The 16,669-nt window shown below is 41.9% G+C and overlaps 1 protein-coding gene across 1 annotated transcript in view; it reads left to right on the forward strand.

Annotated features, from left to right (window-relative positions):
• Positions 1-16,669, forward strand: part of LOC129479141 (ankyrin repeat domain-containing protein 18B-like) — an 80,862-nt gene that overhangs the window by 40,242 nt on the left and 23,951 nt on the right. The window contains 10 exon segments of the mRNA XM_055271763.2: positions 2,220-2,501; positions 3,106-3,193; positions 3,196-3,316; positions 4,668-4,890; positions 7,246-7,288; positions 8,452-8,526; positions 9,337-9,391; positions 11,129-11,170; positions 11,324-11,475; positions 15,408-15,531. Of these exon segments, the coding sequence (XP_055127738.1) occupies positions 2,220-2,501; positions 3,106-3,193; positions 3,196-3,316; positions 4,668-4,890; positions 7,246-7,288; positions 8,452-8,526; positions 9,337-9,347 (843 nt within the window). The 3' untranslated portion in view covers positions 9,348-9,391; positions 11,129-11,170; positions 11,324-11,475; positions 15,408-15,531.

The raw sequence follows: 16,669 nt of genomic DNA on the forward strand, positions 1-16,669 counted from the left end.
TGTAGTCATCCAGACTAGAGACAGTGATTTGATCATAGCTCACTGCAGCCTCAAACTCTTGGGCCCATGTGATCCTCCGACCTCACCCTCCTGAGCAGCTAGGATTATGGGCGTGCACCATTGCATCTGTTTGATTTTTTACTTTGTAGAGATGTCTCTCTATGTTGCTCAGGCTGCTCTGGAACTTTTGGCTTCAAGTGATTCTCCTGCCTCGGTCTTTCAAAGTGCTAGGAAATTACAGGCATCAGCCATGTTGCCCAGCCCTCGATTTCTCTTTAGCTCCCACACACGAGTGTGAATGTGCAGTATTTATCTTTCTGTGTCTGCACTTAACATAATATCCTCCAGACTGATCCACATGGCTACAAGTAAGAGGATTTCATTTTTTTATATGGTGAGTATTCCATTGTGTATGTGTACCACAATTTTTTTGTCCATTCATTTGTTGATGGACATGTAGGTTGATTTTATACATTAGCTGTTGTGAATAGTGCTACAATAAACATATGAGGACAAGTATCCTTGTGATCTATTGTTTTCTTTTCTATTGCCTGAATACTCAGTAGTGGGGATGCTGGATCCCTCGGCAGTTCCATTGCTCATTTTTTGAGAAAACCTCATGTTGTTTTCTACAGTAACTGCACTAATTTACCTTCCCACCAACAGCATGTAAGAGTTTACTGTTCTCTGAAACCTCACCAGCACTTTGTTTTGTGTTTTCTATGATAGCCATTTATTGAAATGGAGCAAGATTATATCACATTTTAGGTTTGATTTGTATTTCTCTGATGATTAGTGATACTGACCATTTTTAAATGTATTTATTGGCCATTTGTATTTCTTTTTTTTCTCTTAAAAAAAAGAGAAATATCTAATCAGATCTTTTGCCTAGTTTTGAACTCAGATTATTTTTGTTTACTGTCAGGGTGTTTGAGTTCCTTGTGTATTTTGGATATTTGTCTTTTATTAGATGAATAGCTTGAAAATATTTTCTTCCATTCTACAGGTTTTCTCTTCACTCAGTTGTAGTACCATTTGTCTATCATTTGTTTTTTGCCTATGCTTCTGATGTCTTACCTATACAAATCTTTGTGCAGACTAATGTCCTGAAGCATTTTTCCTATGTTTACTTATAATAGTTTGATAATTTTGGGACTTACATTTCTGTCTTCAATCGATTCTGAGTTTATTTTGCTATATGGTGTTAGATAGGAAGCTGGTATCATTCTTCATATGGATAGTTTCCCAGTGCCATTCATTTGAAGAGGGTGTCCTTTCCCCAATGTATGTTCTTGGCACCTTATTCCAAAACAAGTTGGCTGTAAATATGTGGATTTATTTCTGGGTGCTCTATTCTATGGCCTTTACCCCAAGAATCAGTACTTCTTAAAATGCAATTCAAATTAGCATGAAACATTTGCAGTTTAGGAAAAGGCTTATGGCATCAGAATCCTTATTTACAGGATTCATTATTTTGTGTTTTTTTTGAGATATGTCCTTGTCTATCATCCAGGCAGAAGTGCAGTGATGTGGTCATAATTCACTGCAGCCCTGAACTCTGGGTACAAGACATCCTTTTGCCTCAGTCTCCCGACTAGCTGGGTCTAGAGGCCTGAGCCACCATGCCTGGCTAATTTTTCAAATTCATTTTTTTGTAGAGATGGGGGTCTCACTATGTTGCTCTGGCTGATCTCAAATTCCTGGCCTCCAGTGATCTTTCTGCCATAGCCTCCTAAAGTGCTGGGATTACAAGCATGAGCCACCATGCCTAGCATAGAGTATTATATTATTTTCAAAGTCTTATTCTGAGAGCCATTTATTGACTTTGGCCTAAATAACTCAATATGATATCTCTGAAAGTTTTTTTTGACAAATTTTGGGGAATGATGATGAGGGAAGAGGGTTAGACACTTTTTACTAAGAGACAACTTAGTGCCATTTAAGGAGGAACAAAAATGAGTTATCAGAAAAATAAAAGTACAAGCAAGTGTAAAAGTTCTGTGGCAAAGATGGTGACATTAAAGCATATTTTTGTGACTCATGGTAGCTTTAACTTTGTTCTTAAAATTCTGAGTAACTTAAGGGTTCACATTTGAAGAATCTACTACATTACAGATAACTTTATTGCAAGTCAATGCATTTCAAAATTTGCTATTGGTTTCGTATTAGATTATTCTCAGCCTACTTCATTATCAAGCTCTATTATTTTATTAATGCAGTTTGATGATCTTATGGCTGAGAAGGAAGCTGTATCTTCAAAATGTGTCAATTTGGCCAGAGACAGTGAAGTTCTTCATCAGGAGTTATTATCTATGAGAAAAGTACAAGAGAAATGTGAAAAACTTGAGAAGGATAAAAAGATGTTGGAAGAAGAAGTATTAAATCTTAAGACACATATGGAAAAAGATATAGTAGAACTTGGTAAAGAACAAGAATATAAATCGGAGCAGGTTGAAATGGCAATGCAGGCATTAGAAAAATTAGAAGAAATCCATTTACAGGTTAGTTTTTAAAATCAGGTAAGTTTATCTGTAATGGGCTTTCATTTATTTCACTGCAAACTATATTTTGGATATGTATATATTGTGTTTCCTCTGCCTCTCTAATGGCAATTTCCTTTGTAGAGTTCTAGAAAAAAAGTGATGTTTTTTCCTTTTAAATATTTAAATTTCCATTATTATTATAACAAAATCAATCTTTCAAAGTAATGATTCTCACTATAGAGTAAAAGAGGGAATTTGATGATTAAGACCAGTTGGCATAAGAGAAAACTGTGATTTAGAAATTTTATGATACTTTTGAATTGGTCTTAAGCTACGTTGTTCATTGTTCACTTTTTAAAATTATAAATGGATTCTGTTACTTTTTATAGGACCAGATTACATTAATACTAACATAATTATGATTTCAAATTTTTATAAATCAGACTTAATTCTGAATTCAGTTATTAGTTTTGTTGATATTGCTGATAAATATTTTAAGCTTCAGCCTCTTTCTAACATATTCAAAATTGCTCTTCGAATCACTGATACAAAATGAAAGGCAACAAACATATGGTAATTAACTTATAATTGTTTTAAAAGTGTATTCTTTTCATTTGTTTAGGCACAAGCAGAATATGAAAAACAATTAGAGCAGTTAAACAAGGATAATATGGCTTCACTAAAAGAGAAGGAACTCACACTTAAAGATGTGGATGTAAATTCTCCAAAATGAAAACTGCTTATGAAGAGGTTACAACTGAATTAGAAGAATATAAGGAAGCCTTGGCAGTGACATTGAAAGCTAACAATTCCATGTCAGAAAAAATAATGAAGTGAGTCAAAACATATACTCATAGAAAATGAATTAAGCTCATTAATTTGTTTTGAAAGCATAATTTTTAGTGAGATGGCTTCAGGAGATCAGTAGGAAGTGAATGCTAATTTGATAAAGTAATTTTGGAAAATAATATTAGTAAATAATCCTACCTTTAAAATGTTCATCAAGGATAGTTTCTGTCTCTCTTCTCTTTTTTTGTTTTTGTGTGGTTTTTTTCCTCTGAAAAGTCTTACGTAGTTAACCTGACCTGTTAGTTTTTTTCACTAAGTATTTTTGAAGCTTTATGGTTAATAAAGTGATCTTGTTATAAAATTACTTGTCAGAATTTCCCTAAATGGAAATATTAATGAGTTTATTTTTTGGTAGATCACAACCTAAACCCAAAGTGTCGAGTGATACTGCTACTCTGGGCACATCCTGGCACTCAGGCAGGGACTGTTTTTGATTGTGATCTTTAGGTGTTATCACCAGAGGGTGCCTCAAGAAAGACTATTTGTGTAACATTTTCAAAGTGTTACATAAGGGCATCCTTGTGAAATAGGGAATAATTATCACAGGAATGAAAAGAAATGTAATCCACAAGGTGGTTCAAAATAACACCTTGTTCAGCCTGAAGGGGTGTGTGGAAGGCAGAAAGAACAAGCCCCACCTCCAGTGCCTTGGTCACAGTATTGAGGGCTAATTGCCTTCAGAGATGCTTTAGTTCTTTTTGATCACCAACCAAACAGTCTAGTTCTCCCCCAGGAGTTGTTGCTCTGAGTTATTCCTCAGCGCCAAATACTTAAGTGTTCTTAGATAATGGGTGAAATGTACAAGGGTGAAACATGAAACTGGTTTACTAAACACAAGTATTTCTAGATTATTTTTGTTCATTTTAGTTTTCTTAATCTACATTATTTAATGAGTACAACATGATGTTTTGATATAATTATTTATAGTGAAGTGGTTCTTATAGTCAAGCAAATTAACATAATCATTTTCCCACATAGTTACCCTTTAAATACAAGTATTTCTAAAGGAATCTTCAGAATCTTATAAGTAGAGCTATTTTAGAAAGCAGCTAGGTTACCTACTGAGCCGTACATCACTGATAGCCATTTCTCTTCCCTGTCTACTTTGAACTGCTTGTTCAGTAGAAATCACCTTAGAAACACATACACTTATTTAGAATGATTTTAAAATTACAATTACTTACAAGAGGCATGCTCTCACACATATTAATGTGAAAACACTGTTTAGTGGGTAATTTGGTTTACTCTCAGGACAACTTTACAAAAACTGCAAGTCATTAAGAATCATTCAAGGAAAAATGAAACACTAAGCATTTGTCTTTGCTCTCTTTACAGATCAAATAAGAAAATAACAATGATCAGCACCAAGCTCCTTATGGAGAAAGAGCGGGTGAAATATTTTCTCAGCACTCTTCCTATGAGGCCAGACCCAGAGTCACCTTGTGTTGAAAATCTTAATAGTACAGGACTCAACAGAAAATATATTCCCCAAATGCCCATAAGAATTCCTACTTCAGACCCACAGACTTCAAATAACTGCAAGATCTCCTTGACTGAGGTTAGTTATGTGACCATTTCTGTTTTGGGTTTCATTTCTCTAATATAATTCTTGTTTTTAATTTGGTGAAATACTGAGTTGTTCTGTTGACTTATGCATGTTAAGTAAAGATTATAATTAGCTTTGTTAACACAGAAAGGAAATGGGAACTTTACATTTTTTAATTCCCCAGAGCTCTCATTTTCAAGAGACACCCATTTGCTAACTTTATTCAATAAATGTGGCTAAACTGACATATTTAAAATTTCTTTAAAAGCTGCATTTAAGTTAGGTTTTAGAAGTTGCGTGTTATTGCCTAATAACTGATGGTATACTTGGAGATGCTTTGTCTTACTCTACTTGATTGTAGTTTGTCTGCGGTTCATATCATTTTGTTGGTTTTTTTTTTGAGATGGAGTCTCGCTCTGTTGCCTAGGCTGGAGTGCAGTGGCGTGAACTCAGCTCATGGCAACTTCTGCCTCCCAGGTTCAAGTGATTCTCCTGCCTCAACCTCCCAAGTAGCTGGGACTACAGGTGCCTGCCACCACACCTGGCTAATTTTTGTATTTTTAGTAGAGATGGGATTTCACCGCATTGGCCAGGCTGGTCTCGAACTCCTGACCTTGTGATCCACTGACCTCAGCCTCCCAAAGTGCTGGGATTACAGGGGTGAACCTCCGTGCCCAGCCCATACCACTTCTAAAGTTTCTTTGCACCATCTTAACTCTTCCCACCTATAATCACAAGTGAACGACTGGCAACCAAACACTTAACCACATATAGATATTTATTATTTAATAGAATCCAAAATAAGTGCATTTTTTGAATTAAATAAACAAAACATTGAAAGGTTCATTTCCATTTTTCTGTTAAAAGCTTTGTGCTTGGCCAGGTGTGGTGGCTCACGCCTGTAATCCCAGCAGTTTGGGAGGCTGAGGCAGGCGGATCACCTGAGGTCAGGAGTTTGAGACCAGCCTGGCCAACATGATGAAACCCAATCTCTACTAAAACTACAAAAATTAGCCAGGCGTGGTGACAGGCACGTGTAATCCCACACACAGCAACCCCATTACTATACTAGGGGTATATCTAAAGGAAAATAAACCATTGTAACAAAAAGATGCATGCACATGTATGTTCATTGCAGCACTATTCACAATAGCAAAGACATGGAGTCAATCCCGGTGCACCCAAGGTAGACTGAAAATCCAAGGTAGATTGGAAAATTCCATATATACCATGGAATACTGTGCAGCCATGAAAAGAACAAAATCATGTCCTTTGCAGCAACATGGATACAACTGGAATCCACTATCCTAAGCAAACTATGCAGAAACAGAAACCAAATATCTCATTTTCACTCATATGTGGGAGCTACACATTAGGTGCACATTGACATAAACATGGGAACAATAGACACCAGAAAATAAGAATGGGGAGGGACAGAGTGGGCCAGGGTTGAAAAACTACTTCTTGGGCCATATGCTCACTACCTGTGTGATGGGTTCAGTTTTACTCCAAACCTCAGCATTCCTCAATATACTTTTGGAAGAAACTTACACAGGTAACACTTTAATTTAGAATAGAAACTAGAAAAAAAAAAAAGAAAACTTTACCATACAAATTTTTTCAGTAAGTAAAGGATATAAATTTCTTTTTAAGAAAAAATTTATTGAAGTAAAAAAATGGATTAAACTTTTATAAAGGACAGAGTTTTGCTAAGAATTTCAAAGCAATGCATTCATTGCAAAATATGACTTTAATTGTTTAACCTTTATTTTTCTTTTTTTTTGAGGTGGAGTTTTGCTCTCTCACTAGGCTGGAGTGCAGTGGCACGATCTTGGCTCACTGCAACCTCCACCTCCTGGGTTCAAGCCATTTTCCTGCCTCAGCCTCCCATGTAGCTGGGACTAGAAGCACGCACCACCATGCCCAGCTAATTTTTGTATTTTTAGTAGAGATAGGGTTTCATCATGTTGGCCAGGATGGTCTCAATCTCTTGACCTCGTGATCTGCCCACCTTTGCCTCCCAAAGTGCTGGGATTACAGGCATGAGCTGCCATGCCCGACCATTGTTTAACCTTTGTATTAATAAAACACCACCTTTCTAAAATTATGTATATCTAATAGACCAATATTATCTATTTTTGTCAGATTACTCTAAACAGCATTACACAGATACATCCTCTATTATCTCAACTTAAAATAAGTAGAAATTTTACTTTACTTATGTGATTATTTTTCTATTTGAGCAAACTTCATGTTATGTCTAGTCACTAAAAATACTAAAGGCCACATTTTGTAAATGATATATTAATCTCATGATAATATCTCTTGTTTAACTTAAACATTATTTTTTTTTTTTACTTATTTTAGATGGAGCCGGTCTGTGTAGAACAAATTACAGAAACAAAGAAAAGTATGTTGCCAAAATGTATTAATTAAATTTAGTTTTGTTTTAGTAATAAAGTGTAAATAGCAAATGGCATTCCTTTTCATTGTTGGGTTAGTAGATACTACGTTCGGTATCTTTTTCTTACACACATCTAATGAAAGATGTGAAAACAAAAACTTTCACAGTGAAGAGTATACTTATGCACCATTAATTCATCATGTTCCATAGCTTAAAAAATTCCCAAGAAGTGTATCCATCTCTTTTTTACTGGCTCTACAATTTCTTCACTTTTGCCATCCTCATGGAACTGGCAGCTGGCACACTGAAAAGATTCTCCAAAAACAAAGCCATCATCAGGTTCTCAGGATTTTGGTAGAGATTGAAGGCCAACAGGCCTCAGATTCATTTAGAAATACTTAGCTGAGCAATAACCCTTCATAAGCAGTCACTTGACAGGTGACATTTTAAATCTCCTATCATTTACTGTGTCATTGGCTTACATCTGTTCTCAGGAAAAGTTCCAAAAATTTCACCATGAAATAAAAACACCCATGTCAATGTAATTCTTGTCAGGTTACTCAGCCTTGTCTCTTGCCACTTACTGCACTCTGCCCTTTGCTCTAGCACCAAAGTGGACAGAGTAGAACTCTGCAGGGCTCTTTGTTACCTCAGGCTCTTTGCCTTCGCCTCTTCCCTCTATCTGGCAAGATTTTCCTTGTTCTTCAGGCATCAACCTATGTATCCCCTCCACCAGAAAGCCCATGATATTGACACAAAAGTGGGATAGATTTCCCTTCTGTGTGTTCCAGTAGTGCCCCGCGGTATACCTGTCATGGTATTTATGACTCTATATGGACATTACCTGCCTGTCTTTTAGGTTATAGCATATGACTATTGGGAGGTGGACCATGCCATCTTCATCTTGTAATTCCAGTGCTGGTTCTGGTACCTTAGCATGTGGCTGTTGAGTACATGAATGAAGAATGAAAAAGCTGTGATATTTAACCACAATTAGAATTAATGCCATGTGTAAATTATTTAATAGTAATTTTGTATTGTAATTGTACATACATATTTCTCATTCTTGTTAACTCTGATAACGTTCTCAACTCTTTAGATTTTAAACTTACACTTTGTTAACTGAAATGTTTTAGGTAAAGAACATAATTCTTTCTTTTTCTTTCCAGCTTTTGGTGTGTTGGACACTTGCTCCCGTCTACTTTCTTCTTGCTCCCAACTACTTTCTTCTCTAGAATCTACTGGTAAGCCACATCTAATGAAGAGAATATTTAACCATAAAATCTTAAGGAAAAGTTGTATGATTTAAAAGATCATAAAACTTTATTACTGGGCTATTTACATGAAATTTTAATTGTTTCTTATAAAATATAAAACATCACAATCTTTACTAAAGTAGAATATTTTCATATCATGTATGATGAATATTTATATGTTATTTTAAATGATGCTTTTTAGCCTCCTTAAGTTTTAAGTGGATCTTGCAAATGAACACCAGTATTATTGAGTTTGACCTACTCAAATTGCCTGAATGTCAGCTGTTTAAACAGCCAAACAACCAAGTCATCATTGATACTTTAGTAAAGGTCATCAAAGGCTTCTTTGCATTTTACAGTTTTTATTACTATATATAGTAGGAGACTTAAAGAGTATCTGCCAGGTTTGTCCATACTAATGTTACAATTTTCTTTTTGTAGTTCAACAGTATTTTGTGTGGAGATACTTTGAGGCTCTGTAAATATCTGGTTACTCCTCAAAACCCACTAGATCTAGCATTTCATTGATGACTTGTCTTTGAACAAGTATTACTGTGATCATTGCCAGATGATTATTTTCATATTCTCTTCTTTGTTCTACATGGAGAAATGAAACCAATAAATAAAGGAAAAGGGAAAGCTCATGATTCTGGTGCTCCAATTCCCCAAGATTAGGCCAGTGGTAGACATTTCAAGCTGACTTTATGTCTTTTTGATTTGTCCCCATTACTCTGTCAGCACTTTTTTACTTTCTGGCACAAGATGTTCTAAGCTAATCTTGTATTTTCTCTGCCCCAGCCTTAGAATGAGTAATTTTTCTTAGAAGCAGAGTTGGAGCCACCGAGGAAGCACAGGTGAGTCCTCCCCAGCACGCACTCACTAGTCCCCAACAGAAGAACTGCTGCTGCATCCACTGAGGTACCAAGAAACTAGCAAAGGGCCTTCTAGCTGTCTGAGGACAGTCCTCATGTGGTCCCTGGCTCAGCCTCAAGGGTTCTGCATTAGTTTCCCTGCAGCCTTTGTGCTGTGTCTCCAGATGGGGGCTCTATGGGAAGGGCCCTGGGAGACCCAGCAGCACAGGGTGTCTCGTCTGCCAAATGTCCCTCCTTTCCTCCCACTCTGACACTCAGGAATAGGCTACATGGCCTGTCTAGGCAATGCCAGGCCACCTCACTGTCTCCTCTGAGAAGGGCCCAGAGGGCCTTGGGGGGCGAGTGTGAAGCTGGGTACCTGGAGCCTGAGGCTGACTGTCCCTCCCTATGTCTTGGAGGAGAGGCCTTGCAGGCCAAGAAAACCCCCAGGGCATGACCTCTGGGCACACATGCAGGAAGGGAGGGTCTGTGGACTGATGGGGGCATTGTAATGAGACTTTGAACACAGCTGCTCAAGGGCCTCGTCAGTGGACCATGGTCAGAGATGATCTAGCCATCAGGACCTGGTCAGCTGGGGCCTGATCAGCAGGGACCTGGTTAGCAGTGGCCTCCTCAGTGAAGGCCTCACAAGTGGGTACCTTGTGACCTAGTTATTGGAAGCCTAGTCAGTGGGGACCTGGTCAGTGGTGGCCTTTTTAGTGGGGTCTGATCGGTTGGAACATAAACAGTAAAAAACTGGTCAGTGGGATCTATTCAGTATATTAGGGGTCTGGTCAGTGTGGGGCCTTGGTGGCTTGGAGCCTGGTCATTGAGGGTCTGGTCAGAGGGGGCTCGGTCAGATCCATGGAGAATTGTTCACTGGGGGTGAGGTGAGTGGCAACCTGGTAAATTGTGGTCTTGTCAGTGGGAACTCAGTCAGCGGGGACCAGGTCAGTGAGAAATTGGTCAGTGGGGTCTGGTCCATGAGGCCTACTAATGGGGGCCTGGTTAGGGAGACATGGTCAGTGGGGACTTGATCAGTGGGACCTGGTCAATGGAGGAGTGCTCATTAGGGGCCTCGTTGGGGGCACCTGGTCAGTAGGAACCTGGCCAGTTAGCCGATGTGTGACCTCAGGCACAGGGTTTGTCTGTGGAGCCGCCTTGCCTCCATCTGTAGGGAAGCTGAGTCAGGGCACCCTGGAGAGTTGCTGGAAAGAGAATGTGAGATGTGTTGAATTCAGCACTGCTTGGCAGACCTCCAACTTTACACATGACCTGGGTTCCACCTAGAGAGGGTGCCAGCCCTCTCTGCTCTGCCCAGCATCCCTCCTCTGTCTGCATCCCCAGGACCACCCTCGGTGGGGAGGGCAGAGATTGGGGAGCACCTGTGGGAGGCTCTAATCCTGGCCCTGGGCTCTGGTGGTGACAGTGATGAGGACCTGGGTGCACCTGTGAGTGGAGCAGCTAGGCCTGGCCAGAGAAGCAAGACAAACAAACACACCCATATGTACACACACACACACACACGCATACACAAACACAATGCATGCACACATGTCAGTTCAAGGCATAGAGGACACAGACCCTGGGCCCTCTTGACCCAAGCAGGCTCCTGTCGTGGTGGGTTGTGTCACCCCACGATGTCATTCTTGCTGAGTCCCCATCGCCTCTGTGTTGTGGAGCAGTTAGAGACACACAGCAGTCTCTGAGAGTGGCTCTGCATGAAGGATTGTTTTCTGGGTGAGAGGCACATCTCAACACAGCTGACTGATCATACTCAGGTGAGTGGGACCTGCTTTCCTCTCTTCCTCCTGGCTTGGGGGCAGTCACTATCAGGTGGGTGGTTTTGGCCTCTGGGCAGCTACTGAGGGTAATCCCTGAGCACTCACCGGGTGCCTATTCTGTGCTGACAGTCATCTCATTCATCCTCGCAGCAATTCCATTCTGCGTCTCCTCTGGACACCCCCAGGACCACCAGGACAACCCCATCATGGCCCTGTCACCAGGCCCAGTCTGGCTCCATGATAACCAAGACACAGGTCCAGAGACAACCACCCTGCATGGTGCCTGCATCTGACCCCTCTTGGTGGGTAGTGACCAGTACAACATGGAAGAAAAAGCCAGGGCAGCATGCAGCCGGCTGCCCTGCAGCCCCAGATGGCACCTGGGCCTTGGGAAGTCATTCTCAAAGGGGAAGCTGGAAACTTTGATATCCCTGGAGGAAAGGGTGAACGTGGCATCCAAACAACCCTGGCAGCCAGCAGCATCTTCTCATGCAACCTGTGGGACAGAGGCCCCCTGCTGGGAAACAAGATCCATACCTAAAGGGTCCTGGCCCAGTTGGGCTCCATCTTGGGCCCTGGGAGGGGAAGGGCACTATGGGCCCCCCAGCAGCAGTCAGGATTACCACCCAGGGGACTCAGCCTTCTGTGGCCCTGGCCAGAGTTAGAATTTGGCCCAAGATAGGACAAGCTCACTCAGAGCAACGTGTCAGTACCCAGGGCCTGTGCATGCCAGGCAAGGCCAAGCTGACCCAAAGAGCAACCAGCCACCTCTGCAAGGGTGTGCCTGGAGCAGGTGGACCAGCCACCAGCCTCACCCACTCAAGGAAGCAGGTGTGGCCAGGTTCCCACAGCCTGAGGGGCTGCCACCTGACAACTGATGGAGCTGAGGCCTGAGGAAAAGCAGATGGCACTGGGGCCTTACATCCAGGGCAGAATAACTGATTTACCCTGACTGGCAGCCAGTGAGGTTGGTGGCTGGTCCACCTGCTCCTGGCACACCCTTGCGGAGGTGGCTGGTTGCTCTTTGAGCCAGCTTGGCCTTGCCTGGCATGCACAGGCCTCAGTGCAACAACTGTGCTGCAAATGGAGCCACATAGAGGAAACAAGCAGCAGGCTCAGGAGCAGGGTGTGCGCTGCCTTTGGGGCTCCAGTCCATGCATCAGGTCCCCTACAGCACTGTGGGCTTCTTGGGTGCCAAGAGGCAGACCACAGGCCATCTTGAGGAGGATTCTATGTTCAAGTGCAGAAAGGGCCCAATCTGGTGGATGAACCACACGGCCAGCTTCTGGGTGCAGGCACAGTGCCACATCTTCCATCACTTCCTGATATGCCACACCAGCACTGAAGAGACAACCTGGAGACAGAGCAAGAGGAAGGCTGAGAAGGATGAGATGGTGAATTCCAGCTTCTTCCTAACCCTGGGCCCACCCACAAGGTGGCCCTCAACCTTTAGGAGTAGGAGAACAAGATTGACAGCTTCGAGTGCTTCACCAAGAAGATGGACAACAGGACACTCAGCTCAACTTCTCAGCCAACGAGTTGACTTGCAAGCATATGACGGTGACGGGCTTTAAGAAAGAGCATCAGAAGGTGGCCAGTTCTTCATCCGCAGCCAGGTCTTGCAGCTGGACCAGGCCGTCACTTCACCAGAGATGCCTTCAACACCATTGGTGAGCTCTTTGCCAAATCAGCCCAGAAACTGGACCCAGTCATGGACCTGTTAGTGCTGTCTCAGGGACACCAGACCAACATCCCGGACATCATCCACATACACAAGGAAGCTCTTACCAAAGTCACGGAGAGCAGGCAACATGTGGCAGAAGGGAAGACAGAGGTGCAGAAGCTGATGACGTCAGAATCACAGGGAGAGGATTTCTTTGGACACTGTGGCTGAAATTCACCACTTCCATCCAATTCAAGTGAGAAAGATGGACTCAGAGATGCAGCATTTCTTGCAACAAGAGATGCTATGTTTTCAAAAAGTCACCCAGGAATTGATAGTGTTGAACGACTAGATAATCCACTGTGGACTGTTTCCAGTTCAAGGATACTTTCTACAGCAAAATAATAACACTAGCAAAGAACTAGTGCCAGATATTGGTGGTAGTACAAGGATGGTTTTGATCTCAATTGAAACTCAGCTGAATATAGAATTGTGTAGGAAACAGTTAATATGGTGATAGAATCGAAGCAGTAGCAAACATGACCTAAATCATGCTATGAATTCCTACACTACCATTGTAACTTTTGGAAGAATGATACCACTTACTTTATTGCTTTTTGAAGTATGAATACTTTAGTATATATGCTGTAGACCTCAAACCCTGTGAAGAGTCTCAAAGAAGCTGGCTGGATAAAGCTTGCTGTGGATGTCTTTATATTCAAAGACTGATGATGCAATTTGAATATATGTCCCCACCAAATCTCATGTTGAATTATATTTCCTAATGTTGAAGGTGGATCCTGGTCTAAGGTGATTGAATCCTGAAGGCAAATTTCTCACGAATGGTTTAGCACCATCCCCATACTACTGTCCTCACAATCATGAGTGACTTCTCATGTGACCCAGTCACTGAAAACTCTATGTCACCTCCCTACTCTGCGTGTTTTCCTCTTGCCATGTGAGACAACTCTGTCTTTCTTCACCTTGCACAAAGATTGAAAGATTTCTGAGGCCGCCCAGAAGCAGAAGCCACTAGGCTTCCTGTCTACCCTGCAGAACCATGAGCCAATTAAGCCTCTTTTTCAAAATGAATCATAGAGAAAATGGCAAATGAGGACTGGAGCATTGCTATAAAGATACCTGAAAATGTGGAAGCAGCTTTGGAACTAGGTAATGGACAGAGGTTGGAAGAGTTTGTAGGGCTCAAAAGAAGACAGATAGATGAGAAAATGTTTGGACCATCTTAGACTGGTTAAATGGTTGTGACAGAAATCTGGACAGTGAAGGCCAGGCTGAGGAGGCCTCAGATAGAAATAAGAAGCTTTCTGGGAAATGGCTTCCTTTTGGATATGGAAAGTTTACACAATGCCTGTACCATCATTGTACCTTAGAAGTAGTGAATTTGCTTTTTATTTCAGAGGCTTATAGGAAAAAGAGACTGTAGCCTTGACTCAGATGAGACTTTGGACGTTGTAACTTTGAGTTAATGCTGAAATGAGTTAAGACTCATGCTGGCAAGGCATGATTGTATTTTGCAATGTGAGAAGGACATGATGTTCGTGGGGTCAGGGACAGAATAATAGGGTTTGTCTCTATGTCCCTATCAAAACTCATGGGGAGCTATACTCCCTAACATTAGAGGTGGGGCCTAGGTGGAAAAAAATGTAGTCATAAAATGGTGCGGAAAGATCCTTCACGAATGATAAAGCACCATCCCCGTGATGCTGTCCTCCTGATAGTGAGTGAGTTCTCATGAGATCTGGTTGTTTAACAGTCTGTGGAACCTCTTTCCTCACTCTGTCTTCCTCCTACTCCTGCCATAGGAGACAGCTCATTGTCCTTGGCCTTCTGATTTAATTAGGAGGCTCCCTGACTCTTCCCAGAAACAAAAGACACTATGCTTCCTTCACAGCCTGCAGAATCCCGCATCAATGAAACCTCTTTTATTTACGATAATACAGAAAATTAGAACTGCAGAGAGGAGCTGTGAAATATCTTCAAGGCCTTTTTCCATTTGTCTTGGCTATTAGTACAGGGCTTGTTTATGTGCAAATTTCTGAAATCTTGAATTTTCCTCCCTTAAATCGGGTTTTATGTTGTTACTACATAGCCAACCTGCTATAGAGATACCTGAAAACGTAGAAGCAGGTTCCTACTGGGTAGCAAACAAAGACTGGGAGGGTTTGGCTGTAGGGTGCTGGAAGGGTGGGGTGTCGTGGGAGTGGGGAGTCACCTGCTACAGAGGCACAGCCTCATGGACAACCTCTACTAGGGCAGTGCACCTGTGGCTTTGCAGGTTTTAGCCCCCACGGCTGCTCTCATGGACTGGGCTAGTGTTGAGTGCCTGTCGCTTTTCCACAGTGAGGATGCAAGCTGTTGGTGGGTCTATGAATCTGGCTCTGCCTCTGCAGCAGGCTTCTGCCTGGAAACGGTGGGAGGTGGAGGTGGGTGTGGGGGGGGTGTATCCTTCACCAGTGGTTAAGCACCATCTTCTTGATGCTGACCTTGTGATATGGAGTTCTGATGAGATCTGGTTGTATAACAGGGTGTGGGACCTCTTTCCTTTCTCAGTCTTGCTTCTACTCCTGCCATATGAAGCATCTCCTTGCCCCTTGGACTTCTGGTATGATTGGAAGGCTTCCTGGGTCCTCCTAGAAGCAGAAGCCAGTATGCTTCCTTTACAGCCTGCAGAACCGTGAGCCAATTACACCTCTTTTCTTTATGATTAGACACAAAATTAGTGCTGTGAAGTGGAGCTATGAAATGCCTTCAAGGCCTTTTCCCCATTGTCTTGGCAACCAACACTCAGCTTCTTTTCATGCAAATATCTGAAGTCTTCGTGAATTTTCCCCCTGAAAATTGACTTTTATTCTTTTACCACATTACCAGGCTGTGACAAAGATATCTTGAGAATGTAGAAGCAGGTTCAGAAGTGGGTAAAAGGCAGAGGTCGGGAGAGTTGGGAATGCTTAGAAGACAGCAAGATGAGGAAAAGTTTGGACCACTGAAAAGAACTGTTATATACTTGTGATCAGAAGTCTGACAGAAAGATGGACAGCCAAGGCCAGACTTAAAAGGTCTCAGGTGAAAATGAGGAATTTCTTGTTAACAGGAGCCACAGTTACATTTGATTGGCCTTAACAAAGAACGTGGCTGCACGGCGACCCTGCCCTGGAGATCTGTGAAACTATGAATTTGGGGGTGATAATTTCAGATGTATCTGATGGAATGAACATGTAGGCAGCATAGCTCCAGAGATGTCCTGTCCACGTCGAACAGCCTGTGTTCTTATGTGCAACCCAAGAAATGACCTCAAGTTGCAACTTCTATTTAAATGAGAAGCAGAGCTCAAAAATTTAAAAAATTTGCAGCCTAGCCAAATGGTCAGAAAGAAAAGCTGATTTTCAGGAGGAAAATTAGGGAACATTTAGAGTATTTGCATAAATACTAAAATACTAAAAAATACTAAAAAGAGCCCAGTGCAAGTAGCCAAGTCAATGGGGAAAAGGTCTTGAAGGCGTTTCAGAGACCTTTGCAGCAACACTTGCTGTCACAGGCCCTGGGGCCTAGAAGAGAAAAATGGTTTCCTGGGCCAGCTCCATGGCCTCACTGCTGTGTGCATCCTCAGGACACTACTGCCTGCATCCATGCAGCTCCAGCTCCAGCAATGGCTGAAAGATGCACAGGTACAGCTTGGGTCACTGCTTCAGAGGTGGCTCCAAGCCTTGATGGCTTCCACATAGTGTTAAGCCAGCAAGTGCACAGAGCAAGAGACTAGACGCTTAAGAGCCTGCATCTAGACTCCAGAGCCTTTCCAAGAGGCAGAGCCTCAT

Source organism: Symphalangus syndactylus, chromosome 3, assembly GCF_028878055.3.
Source record: "Symphalangus syndactylus isolate Jambi chromosome 3, NHGRI_mSymSyn1-v2.1_pri, whole genome shotgun sequence".
Taxonomy (NCBI): Eukaryota; Metazoa; Chordata; class Mammalia; order Primates; family Hylobatidae; genus Symphalangus; species Symphalangus syndactylus.